This window comes from Rhodnius prolixus, unplaced genomic scaffold (assembly GCF_049639745.1).
Source record: "Rhodnius prolixus isolate KJV_2025 unplaced genomic scaffold, Rpr scaffold_10, whole genome shotgun sequence".
Taxonomy (NCBI): domain Eukaryota; kingdom Metazoa; phylum Arthropoda; class Insecta; order Hemiptera; family Reduviidae; genus Rhodnius; species Rhodnius prolixus.
The window spans coordinates 5,739,748-5,752,654 of NW_027411615.1; the positions used below are offsets into that span (position 1 = coordinate 5,739,748).

General features: G+C 29.2%; 2 protein-coding genes across 5 annotated transcripts in view; one reads left to right on the forward strand and one right to left on the reverse strand.

The window, feature by feature from the left end:
- The window catches only part of Utx (Utx histone demethylase), a 114,341-nt gene extending 110,547 nt beyond the window's left edge, over positions 1–3,794 (reverse strand). The window contains exons 1-3 of one of the 3 annotated variants that reach the window (XM_074133815.1): positions 3,388–3,794; positions 2,707–2,773; positions 1,671–1,845 (exon numbers count right to left, since the gene is read on the reverse strand). In XM_074133815.1, the coding sequence (XP_073989916.1) occupies positions 1,671–1,845; positions 2,707–2,773; positions 3,388–3,455 (310 nt within the window). In that variant the 5' untranslated portion in view covers positions 3,456–3,794. Of the gene's footprint in view, positions 1–1,670; positions 1,846–2,001; positions 2,077–2,706; positions 2,774–2,855; positions 2,943–3,387 lie in introns of those variants that run through there. The other 2 variants (XM_074133817.1, XM_074133818.1) reach the window with 2 other exon arrangements.
- Positions 2,991–12,264, forward strand: Cul4 (cullin 4). 2 transcript variants are annotated; one of them, XM_074133823.1, is made up of 14 exons: positions 2,991–3,131; positions 4,137–4,393; positions 6,810–6,983; positions 7,105–7,294; positions 7,418–7,606; positions 8,837–9,170; positions 9,276–9,468; positions 9,551–9,687; positions 10,067–10,231; positions 10,309–10,530; positions 10,680–10,787; positions 11,268–11,438; positions 11,534–11,686; positions 11,817–12,264. In XM_074133823.1, the coding sequence occupies exons 2-14, from the start codon at positions 4,258–4,260 to the stop codon at positions 11,910–11,912; spliced, it is 2,268 nt and encodes a 755-aa protein (XP_073989924.1). In that variant the 5' UTR covers positions 2,991–3,131; positions 4,137–4,257; the 3' UTR covers positions 11,913–12,264. The 2 variants fall into 2 exon arrangements, with proteins under 2 accessions (XP_073989924.1, XP_073989923.1); XM_074133822.1 differs by lacking the exon at positions 2,991–3,131 and having other exon boundaries at positions 3,984–4,393.
- The last annotated feature ends 643 nt before the right edge of the window (positions 12,265–12,907 follow it).

Sequence of the window (12,907 nt, forward strand, 5' to 3'; positions counted from 1 at the left end):
AGAATTTCAAATGTTGACTCATACTTTTTAACCTATTAATTACCATTAATTTGAACAAAATTCAAAGGGCAATTTGATGTATGATAAAAGACAATGTGCATCTTTCAGTATAGGCCTGAGGATGACTTAGTCCTTGACTCGAAAAAATAAATCAAAAAAAGACAAATAGGCAATAATTTCTCTTTCTTTTTATAGAACCGTACATTACACTGATAGGGTACGTTGCAGAGAAGACCCTCACCTCTCCTCGGAACTATCCTAAAACTAATAGTCCTAAAAAATGATTCAAATAAGTTAAAACATTTATTAGATAAAAACGTAAGAGCTATTTCCGCGAAATTCTTAGAAAAATAAAAAAATCTACCAAAAAGAGTGCTTCTATTAAAGAATTTTCTTCGAATTTTAACAACACATTTAATTCTCTTTAATAAGGTACACAAAACACAGGGACAATACTTCATAATGAAGTGACAATTTAGAAAAAAAAAACTTACTATTCCCTTTCCTTAGACCATTTTTGCCATAAAGTAATAGATCCATTATTATAGCACGTACAAAAAAAATATAAATATAAATCTATTAAGGCACTTCCTTTTAAGAGAAATTTGGGCCGCTAAGTTACAGTCAAGTTTGAATGGTAGGACCCAATCGATAAAAGTATAAGTTACAGCTTCACTTTTTTCCGTCATTGAAGACTTCAAAATGGATATCTCAGGTGAAAATTTATAACAAAAATTTTGCATGATCGCAATAACTTCTCCAACTAATATTGAGGAACAAATATTAAGATAATCTACAAATCTAATATAAACCTCAATATTAATTAACCTAAATATTACATTCTCCAACAGCTATTATTATTTTCCTTACTCAAAAATTGTCTTAAAATCTAAAAATTAAAGTTTCACCAAATAAATAAAGTTGGTGAGGGTTTTAGATACAAATTCATGGCTAAGGTTTATGATTAATTGATTAACCTTCTTACCAATTTAGAGAAATTGTCGAAGAAAAGCATCCTTGTACAAAACAAACTAAACATTTGGTAACAAACATTTAAAAGAATTAAACTAAACAAGCCATAGATGTAAGATTAACAATTATCCGTCTTTTCAAAAAGAACGCCTAGATTTTAAACTATACCCTCTCAATTTATTTTTTATGTAAAAAATTGTCCAATAAAAGACAATAATAATTCCCAATTTGAACGAAAGCTTTGGAATCGTTTGTGATAAAATTAATAATAAAAAAATCTACAATGTAAAAACATATTTCTGATTAAACTTTATCTTATATCAACATTTTCCAAGTCTCTTACACTACTTTATAGCTAAGAGAACCGTAAAAAATTGTGAACAGGCCCTTTAAATAAAGTTATGCTTAAAGTTTCAGTTTTACCTTGTATGAGAACCTTACAGTTAAAGTTTAATTTGGAGAAAATTTAAAAAAATACTTGGTGAGCAAAAAAGAAAGCAATTTTTTCATGTTTATAGGGTCCCCAAAACATCTATTTTCCCATGACCGTTATATTTCAAAAATTTTACTATATCACAAAACTTCTGCTAGGAGAAGTAAAAATGCTCTTCAGGGCTTTTCATTTTTTAATTATTTTCAAATCTTTAAGATAAATAAAAACTATAAATAGTTTCTTAAAAACAAAAATGTTTAGTTACCTTTTGCATAATCCTCCAATAATAAATGAAAATGCCCAAGTTTGCAATAGGTCTTAGGATCAATATCAACACAATCTTTAATTGTATTATCATTGCTTTCTTCTTTACCTAACTCTTTCTTCCGTTCTTTCTCTTCTTGTGCTTGCATTAACATACGCTCCAAATATTTTATAGCCTATAAAAATGCAAAAAGAATTAATAAATTTTAAAAAATTGAAATCCTTTAAAATTTCACTAAAAGAAAGTTATAAACAAAACTGCAATAAAAACCAGTGTCTAATAAAGAACAAAATGAACAATGAAAAACATAATAATGAAACCAAACCTTTACCTGTAACAAGTTTACCTATTTCAATTTTTATCAAGTCAAAAGATGTCCTCTTCGTTATATTACCAATTTCCATAGCTAGTAAACGAATCAAAAAGAGTTTCATGCTCTTATATTACAAACAAACATTACAACTTATATAATACAAATAATTATATAAATACAACTTATATTACAAACAAAAGGAGCAATTAGTAGTGAAAAATTAGCAACAGTGGAATCCCCGGAACATGAAAAGTGAAAATCGTCAAGATAATACATCAGGCGTATTTTGGAGTTGGAAATTGAATGATAAAGGCAAAACAAAGTTGATGATTTGAACTAAATTAGGCCATTTAGAATATCCTGAGAGAGTTTTAAACCTGCATCACAGTTATTGCCTTGTAAATACTTTTCAAATCCAAAATAGATAAGCCTACAAGATGACCTAGTCTGTTTTATAATCCCACTAAATTCCTTTTTTTAAACACTTTTTTTTTACAGGTAAAGTCAGGTTTTGCAGGACTCACAACTTTTTAGAAAAATATAACACAATAATGACAAAAGCCTAACCGAAAGATTATTTGTTTCAGCAGTTGCACATTAAAATGTGAGATTGCAAACATGTTTTACTAATATATCATCAAATAGGAACTTTTTCATTTTCCAAAATTGTAATAAAAATTTATTCAGATTTAATGATTAACCAAGAACATAAATGAATAATACCTTCAAGACCAACTCTTTTTTCTTGATTTCTTCCGGGGCATTTAGCTTTAGGAATCCAAACTGCCGGCTACGATAAAGAAAATAAAATTAATCTAAATGTTCGTTACCAATAAAATTGACTTGTATAAATATTTGTTAAGAATTACAACCTTAACATTAATCTAAAATTTTATAAACTCATAACTATGTAAAAAGAAAATATAAAAATAATTTCAACACACAATTTATTGAACTGATGTTAATAAATTTTGTTAAATCAGAAAATTTCCAAATCAGTATAAAATGTAAAACCCACGGCGCACTGAATATTATTTAGATCTAATAGAGACGCCAGTAAAATAAGTTTATAGCCTGAAATGTAGATATAAGTAAGTGTAGCCAGAAATCAAAAGAATAATGAAATGGCAAAATATAATATAATAAGCGTAAGTTTTCCTAATTAATTACATAGATTTAAGTATTAATGTCATGTACGTCTAACACACTAAAGATTTGTATATCACTAGCCCACACGACCTGGAAACTGATAGTTCAAAGCATTTAAGGGGTCATCGGGCTATAATAATTGAATACTAAAGAAACTATAAAATAAAATTTGCATATCACGCTATCAAAATACTAACTGCACTATAACTGCTACAATTTACAGCTACTTTACATAAAGCAGTTTAATTCATTTACCTGTCAAGCTCAGATAATATTTGCAGTTCTTGGGGGGTCAAATTTAGTTCATCTACTTCTTGAGCCATATTTAGGTTATGTTATAAATCACGTTCTGTTCCACTCATTTTAATACACCGTATTCACTTTTTCCGATTTAACCAAAATTAAAAAACCACATCATTATGCTCCACTTTTTTTTAATGGTCAAAAATGAAGTTCGTTAAATTAACATTATTTACTAACACCGCTCTGGCACCACCTGAATTAAAAACTAAACTAAAATCCAGAAAACCGATAATAGAGTTAACTTCATCAGTTATCATAACTATTTCACGACCAGGTAAGACAGTGACCTACAGAAAATTCACTGGAGACACACTTAACGACTTGGACAACCACTATCTTTCCACAACAAACTACTTAGTTTCCATTCTTAAAGAGAGATGCCGCTAGCTACAAGTAAAAAGTGATTTAAAATTTAAAACAAAATAAAAATAATTATTTCTATTCGAATACTATTAATGAAATAAATATATAATTTTTAATAGAAAAAATTACTTTAGAATCAAGTTATTAACTGGTTATGAAAAAAAGAGTCTTTACTGAGATCTAGTAGACTTTGCAAAAGCTGTTGTTAGCGAGTTTGATCTGTTCACAATCTCATTCAATACTATAGTATTTGTTTTAACCTTTCCAATGAATCGGTAGTTTTTAATAATTTTATTTATATCCGTGGCTCCGGCCGTGATATGCAATCATATGTCCAGTTTAACTAGAACAAGGGTCCTTGAGGCGCAAGGCGAAGATTGTGAAAACAGTGTGAAACGAAAAAGGAATTCTTCCAGTAACCCGGAAAAATTTTGCAAAAAAAATAAAGTTGAGGACAACATGACGGATACAACGAAACAGAAAAGGGCAAATTTTTCAGCATTAACTCCGACTTCGAACGGTGTAAATAGAACTCCATCAATAGTCAGTTTAAAGCCTGGTGCCGCAAAAAAATTGACAATAAAAAATTTAAAAGGTAAGTTTTTAAATAGAGTTCTATCAATTGCTGGCCCTCCATATAGATTTTTTTCTTTTAACTTCTTTATGAAGATTTTGAAGAATAATATCACTAGTTTTATTGCACTTATCAATCCGTTTCAAACGTCAGTCGCTACTTTGAATAACAGGTTCTGAAATATTTTCACATTACACTTACTACGTATCTGATTAATTAAATTGATTAGTGAAATAAAGCATGGCTTTCGATGGTACACTTGGTTCTTAAAGGTTAGTTTCTTGACTCCATATCCATATGTCAGAAGATCCTATGATTAATTTGTTTTCCTTAAAAATTATGAGCTCATTTGTTTTTTTACTATTATTTTTGTTTTCGACGTAATAGGCATAGAAAAAAATTTCTCAGAAAAATTTAAGTATTCCTCGATGCATAGTTTAAGATAAGTAGCTGTTATTTTTGCATGTCGATCAGATATTTTTGTTTGGATTTTGTTTTTCTTGTTTTGTAGCACTCAGAAAGTTTTCAAACAATAGGTGCTTAGATGAGAAAGTAGGCATAAATTCTATAAGGTTAACATTTTACTAGTCAATTATAATATTAAGTCGGCTTTTAAATAATAAATATGCTAAAAATAAGTTTCTCTTTGCATATTTATAGAGTTTTGTTTTTAATAAATCATGTATTTAACCCTGAGATTGTTCAATTAAAGCATATTTTGCAATGATGAGTGCCTTTGAAAGAATTTTGAAAATGAAAATATATATTGTATTACCATAATTAAGATTTAGTCAGTCTTTTGTGCGCATTTTGAGCAAATGCCTTAATGTGAAAATTGAATTCACGATTTGATTGATTAATAATTCTAAGATTAAAGAAACTATTAATTACAGGATATATAGTTGAACATTATAAGTTGGTGAGAATGTTAGCAAATTTAACTCATTTTTGAATTATTTATTTCTCATTTACTTTTTCAGATCTATCACAAAAAAGTGTCTAAAATGATAAATTTTCTCACATTGTCTTTAGAGTTTGGCTTTCAGCTAACGATGACTAATTTGAAATCTGAACAGAAGTGCCTTAATAGCAGAATTTAAGAATAGTTACAAGATTTTAAACCTAAAATATTAAGTCATGCATTGGTTATTTTAAAATTTTAATTCAGGTTACTTTTAATGAATGGCAACAAAGGAACCGTCACAATTTTTTCGTTTTTAACACGTTATTTGGTCTATAAATCTTCTTCATTGAAAACCTAAATAATTTTAACTGCCAAGTATAAAAAGATGAAATTTCCTCTTGTTTTATCTTTTAAGCTTTCTGGAAAGCTCTTAATCTTAAATTTGCAGATTGTAGATAACCTTGAGAGAACCTTCCTTAATTTTTTTCTAACCTTAATGGCTACAAAAATTTGGCAATTTTGTTTAATAAATAAAATTCGTGTTATATAATTTTTTATTTATTATATGATTTTAGTAGGGGAATTAATATTGATTGAAATTGATTAATTATTTCTTACGAATGAATTTTTTATTTAAAGCCTTAAGATGTAAACTCGGGGAATAGATTTTTAAGCAATTTTATTTCTCAATTGGGTATTAATTTTTTTTTGCACAAATATTTTAATAACTAGAAGTGAAATAATTGAGAAGATTGATTGCTTAATGATATTTTAGTGTGGGGTTTTATCACCTTTCTAAAGTCGAACCATATAATGAATGGTGATTGTAAATTTAATTAAAAAATCCCCACATTTCCTTTCGGCCTCTCTTAACCTTGAAGTACTGTCCAAGCATTTTTAGGTTGTTGCAGTACGATGTAGGATCTATAATCTTGCTTAAATTATATTTCATATGTTTTCTTTCATTATCATCGAATTCGACTCCGTCATACATTGACTTACTAGATTATTGTAGAGAAATTTGGCTTCCTCCTAGTTATGCTTCATTCACATTTCCACCACGCTTTCGGTGTAGTACTGCAAAATTTCTCTTCACAAACCTGAAATTGATGCAATCCAAATCCGGTCAAATGAATGAAAAGCACGATGCTATCTAGTGTTTGTTTCTGAAACTTTTTTTTATCTATAATCTCTGTGGGTTTAAATATCAAATCATTTTCCTAACTATCAACTCTTCTGTAATTTATTAATTTTTTCTTTTTTTAAAAAGATTCTTCAACTCATTGATTTTTATGCTTTCTCAATGTCATGGGCCACATTCTTATTTTTAATGAAAATCAATCAGACCAATATTTGATATTAATTTAATTCTCACAAACTTCCTTCATTAAAAAACCCTTCAGTTCTGAAGAACGAAATCTTTTCTAAATTTCCATGGATTACCTTCAAAGACAACGTTTCTTATTTCTAATACATTTTCACAAGCTGAGTGAGCATTTAACATAGTATTGCATTTAATTTATTGTGTTTCAGAGAAACCTCGACTTCCTGAAAACTATCAGGAAGAGACATGGGATAGGCTAGCAGAAGCAGTAGTTGCTATACAAACGTCTAGGTCAATAGAATATAGTTTAGAAGACTTATATCAGGCTGTGCAAAATATGTGCAATCATAATATGGCTTCCACAACTTATACTAGCCTCACAAGTATGTATTAAATGAAAAAATCCTTGTATTCAGTCACTCTATTAAAATGTACATTTTAATATTATTAAATGTACTCTATATAACCATCCCAACCCATAGTGTAACAAAATGCGAATTCCAGATCTTACTGAGAAGCATGTAAAGGCAAATATTGAAGAATTTACTGGTAATTCCATGGACCGTTTAGTATTTTTAAAGAAAATGAATGATTGCTGGCAATCACATTGTCGACAGATGATCATGATTCGTAGCATATTTCTCTATTTAGATCGTACTTATGTTCTCCAACGTTCATCAGTGAATTCAATTTGGTAAATTTATTTGTTAGTCTATATTTCAAATTGATTTTAATTTACGTGCAAAATTTCTACTCTTTCCTTCTTTATTTTTCTACCATCTATGTTTTAACTCTTTTATGTTTTTCTATACTTTAGGGATATGGGCCTTGAATTATTCAGACACCATATTGTTATGAACAGTTTGGTACAAACAAGAATAGTGGATGGCTTGTTGATGCTAATTGAAAAAGAGAGGCAAGGTGATGCTGTCGATCGTACTCTACTTAAATCGTTGCTTAGAATGTTGTCTGATCTACAAATATACCGCGATGCCTTTGAATCTAAGTAAGCTCACATGTCTTTTTAATTCTATTAGTACTTTAGTGATGATTTGTTAAATGCATTACTTGTAGAAAAAGAGACTTATAGCCTTAATTGTAGAAACCTTAATTAGAGTAAAAATGGTAAGAATGAGCGTGGAGATTCCTTATAATTAAAGAGTTATAATTGAAGAGCCTGTAGTTAGCTCTGGACGGAAGCTGCAAAAAAGAGAGAGAGAGTGACTAGCGGTGGAAGAGAATAAAGGAATCTAGTAACCAAAATACTGGGTTGAAGTGTTGCACCTACATCAGGGGTTTCTGTGGATTTGAAGAACTTGTTTACAGAAAGATTTGTTTACAGAAAGCTAAAATGTTACTGAACAACAAAATGTGTTGTGTAATGAATATTATTTAAAAGAATTGTCGAAATAAGAACCGTCTCCTAAAAATTTAAGACAGCTATTTATAGTTCAGTAGTGATTTTAAGGGAAAACATATTGATAAATTAATAACAAAATTAGAGGAAAAGAACCGTACAGTTGAATTTGGTTGATGATTTGACCAAAAATTTCCAAAACGTCGTGAAAAGTTATGGCGTCATGCGTTTTTTCCAAAGCAATATTCTTTGATATCTCCGGATTTTATCAAAAATAATAAAAAAATATTTTTTTTTATAAACAAGTAGTACTAAAAAAGGATAATTAAAAAATAACATTTCCAGTCGTAGCATATAAGCTTACATTTGGATGAGTATGCTCATGAAGTATTTGCAAAATGTATCTGATGGTGCTGAACTTGTTTTACTGTAATCATTAACTTGTATAATGCAATACTTCTTTCAAGCAAGTATTAAATGTTAATTTTATATTTATACCTAATGGGTAGCCCTACCTTGAAGTGTCATTTTACAAATTTGGTCGGTTCTATTTCCTTGTTATATTAAAAAGTATTGAACTTGTCACTAAAATTGTGAGTGTGAAGTGAACCATTTGACCGAAATTTGAATCTCTTAAATATTTCATTTTAGCTTTTGTGTATCATCTACTCGGATATATTGATGTATTGATTTTTTTGAAACTCTTCAGAAAAGTAAGTAATGAAGATTTCGCGCATCCCTTAAAAGTTCTATATTTCACTGATCATATAATGAAGCTATACAATATTAGTAAAATTTCGAAGCTAAAAAAATCTTGGGAATTGAAAGTGAGACAGTTATGTAAAGATTCATGACATTTTTTTTCTTTTATGTTTACAGGTTCCTGCAAGCAACTGAAAGGCTTTATGGTGCTGAAGGTCAAAAATTAATCTTAGAACAAGAAGTACCTGAATATTTGCATCATGTTGAAAAGAGATTGGATGAAGAGTATGAACGGCTTTTGCATTACCTTGATCCATCCACTAAATGGTCATTGATACACACGGTAGAGAAACAATTGCTAAGTGAACATCTAACTACCATACTTCATAAAGGTCTTGATTCTCTTTTGGAGGAAAACAGAGTCAGTGATTTAACATTATTATACAATTTATTTACACGCGTTAAGAAAGGACTAGTAGAGCTTTGTGCCATGTTCAATGCATATATTAAGGTGAGATTTTTTGTTTTTTAGGGGAAGGGAAGGTTTAAAAATTAAGTGAGTCTCATATAAAATGTAATTTCAACGTTTAATATTTATTTTAATAAATTATTTCAGAAAAAAGGCAAAACTATTGTTATTGATCCAGAGAAAGATAAAACCATGGTTCAAGAATTGCTTGACTTTAAAGACAAAATGGATAATATTGTAAATGTTTGCTTTAAGAAAAATGAAAAATTTAGTAACAGTCTAAAAGAGGCTTTTGAACATTTCATCAATCAGCGTACGAATAAACCAGCAGAGTTGATAGGTAAATATTCTTATATCAAAATGTTATTTGATAATTTTGTTAAATTTCTTGTAAATAATTCTTTTATGTGTTCGTGTTAAAGCGAAATTTGTTGATGGAAAACTTAGAGCAGGTAATAAAGAGGCGACAGAAGAAGAATTAGAGAGATTACTTGATAAAATTATGGTTTTGTTTCGTTTCATTCATGGTAAAGATGTGTTTGAAGCTTTTTACAAAAAGGTAAAAAAAAATTCAATTAGCATTTTCACAAAACAAATATATTAACACTGTCAGTTTTATTTAAAAATTTTCCCAAGAAAAATTGTTGAAGTGCAACTGTAAGATAATGTGGTTGAGTACGCAGTGCTGTACAGTATTATTAATTTTATCGTCACATCACAAGTATGTTCTTCGGGTTCATCATTTGTTGAAAAAATTAGCCTTCCATTATATTTCTGTCTCACGCCGTATCAGTCTGCAAATAAGACATTATAAATGGAAATCAAATTCTCTTCCCCAAATTGATGAATTAAGCTGTTATGTTAGTTGAAAATACAAGTAATTCAATTTTTGTGAGCCATTCCGTCAAATTAATTTTTTATTTTTTTGTGATTTTTAGGATCTTGCAAAACGTCTTTTAGTTGGGAAATCGGCTAGTGTTGATGCGGAGAAGAGTATGCTTTCCAAATTAAAACAAGAATGCGGAGGTGGATTTACATCGAAACTTGAAGGAATGTTTAAAGATATGGAGCTCAGTAAAGATATCAATGTTGCTTTCAAACAGGTTTAGTAGTTAATTCGTCTATTAAAAATTTCAGTATTTCTACTATGTAAAGTTTAAATTTTTATTTTTTCTTATAGTATATGAGTAATGTTAGGACTTCTTCCCCAATGGAATTAACTGTCAGTATCCTTACTATGGGTTATTGGCCAACTTATCCAGTTATGGAAGTAACAGTACCCCATGCGATGGTCCATTTCCAAAACCATTTTACAAGATTTTACCTTGGAAAACATAATGGCAGAAAATTGCAGTGGCAGCCAACCTTGGGACATTGCGTTCTTAGAGCTGACTTTCCTCATGTAAGTTTTTTTATCCTTAGGCATTGAATTTTTTAAAAAAGTAATTTTAAAATAAGGCAGTTTTTCTTTTTATATGAATCATTTACCAATAAAAAAAGCTATTTTTATTTTGAGAAGCTAAATAACTTCAGAATTTCATTGTATTCTAGGGGAAAAAAGAATTACAAGTATCTCTTTTCCAAGCGCTTGTTTTGCTTTTATTTAATGAAAGCAGTGAAATGGCTTTGGAGGAGATAAAAGCAGCTACAAATATTGAGGTAAATCATTAACATTAATTCGTTAAAAATTTCTGTATTTGTAGATGAAATTAAGCAATTGAAATTTAATTTTTTTCATAATAAATGCTTGGAGGGCCTCTGTTATAAATATTTTTCTTATTTTGTGAACAATTTCTTTCCGCTAAATCTTAAGGGTAACTTCTAAGTCGCTACGATACGAATAAAAGAAAACTGACTAACTGAAACTAAGTAATTACAAAGTTTACTGGAAGTCTAATAAGTAGTAATAGTAATAATAATAACTCTCAGAGTGAAATTACCCGCCTGGGAAAAAATTAGAGCCCAAAATTTTAGGCAGATGGCGTTATTAACCGGGAATGCCCAGAATATAATCCAGGATCTCTTTCGCCTAATGCTTAAGTTGTAGTTAATATTATTTTAAGAAAATAAGATTATAACTGTGAAAGTTTTAGAGTTGAATAAGAAATTAGAAAATTCAGCTATTATTTCTCTTGATAGGACGGTGAATTAAGAAGGACTCTTCAGTCATTAGCTTGTGGCAAAGCTAGAGTTCTCACTAAAACGCCTAGAGGTAGAGATGTTGAAGATGGTGATAAATTCAATTTCAACACGGATTTCACAAATAAACTTTTTAGGATAAAAATTAATCAGATTCAAATGAAGGAAACGGTAAAAGTTTTTATTTTAATCTTTTCTTTATTTCGCGCTTCATATCAAAAATATGTACTAATAGTTATTATTTTTATAATTGTATAATTTCAAAGACCGAAGAACAAAAAGCAACCGAAGAACGAGTATTCCAAGATAGACAATATCAGATTGATGCCGCGATTGTCAGAATCATGAAAATGAGAAAAACTTTAGGTCATAATCTCCTAATTAGCGAGCTTTATAATCAGCTTAAATTTCCAGTGAAGGTTTGTGTTCTTTTTTTTTTTCTTTTTTTTTATATTCTGTAGTGTTCATTTTTGTATTTTATATAGTTTCTCTTAGATAAACAATAAGCAAGTTATTATATATTTTTAAGATTAGAAATATATTTTACAGCCGGCAGATCTCAAAAAGAGGATAGAATCATTAATAGATAGAGATTATATGGAGCGTGATAAAGATAATCCAAATCAATACAACTATATGGCATAAGGTTGCCCCTCATCTAAAAGTGAATTGGAGTTTATTTTGTACAGTAACATTTATAATATAAATTTTAACATTTATGTATCGTCTGACGAAATTACAGTCTTTTTCTTTTTTTACATAATTAAATGGATTATATTTGCAAGGGAAACCAAACTGTTAATAATGTAATATTAGATTAATACATAAGATGTAAAAAATAAAAATTGAAAGCTTACGAGAGGTTTCCAATGGTATGCAGGACTGTTTTGTCTTAGGTCAAATTTATAGAATATATAAAAATATATTTAATTTATATGGAGATTAAGAATGAATGAAAGCATCTACTGTGAATAAAGCACTATTGTAATATGTAGTATATTTTTGACTCTATTGCACACCTCTCTTTTATTAGTGTTTAAAGTGCGAAATGAATAGGTTAAATTTTTCATTATACGAAATAAATAATATTGAAAACAGAAACTTCTTGATTAAGATATTATATAAATTAACCCCACTTTAATTGCTTTATGTTCCTCTCCGTCTTTTAAGAAGAATTGATGTTCCTCTCTTTCCCTTTTAAGAAGCATTGACGTCGTGCAGGCTCTCGAATTTTGAGTTTTCAGAAGATGTAAAAGTGAATCTAGATTTGTTTTGATTAGCTTGATCCAGTTTTCTCTCATCAGTTCATTATATACTGAATTTAGCCGCGTAGATCGATGAAACTGTGCTGGGTCAGAAGACCTCTGAAATGCAGATTTTTTTCTGCTTTTGTTACTGCAATGGTGGATCCTGATTTGTTAGAGCTGGCAATACCTAATTTCATCTTGGTACTTTTGACATACATATGCCTATCGCTCTACCTATTCTCCTCCAATTTGGATTTTATTTCTTACATAGTGAATTCTTATCACTACAAAAAGGTAAAAATGAGGTCTTGCATTACACTAAATAACACTAAAGTTAAGCTGAACACTATCCTTCCTCTCAGAACTGCCTCAACTTAAGGAGCATTGTATTAG

Excerpts from the sequence above, each read along its gene's own strand:
- Cul4 (XM_074133822.1), top strand. The coding sequence starts at position 4,129 with ATGTCCAGTTTAACTAGAACAAGGGTCCTTGAGGCGCAAGGCGAAGAT. Across the intron at positions 9,469-9,550 it reads TAAACCAGCAGAGTTGATAG|CGAAATTTGTTGATGGAAAA; the intron begins GTAAATATTCTT and ends TTCGTGTTAAAG. Across the intron at positions 10,788-11,267 it reads AAGCAGCTACAAATATTGAG|GACGGTGAATTAAGAAGGAC; the intron begins GTAAATCATTAA and ends TTCTCTTGATAG.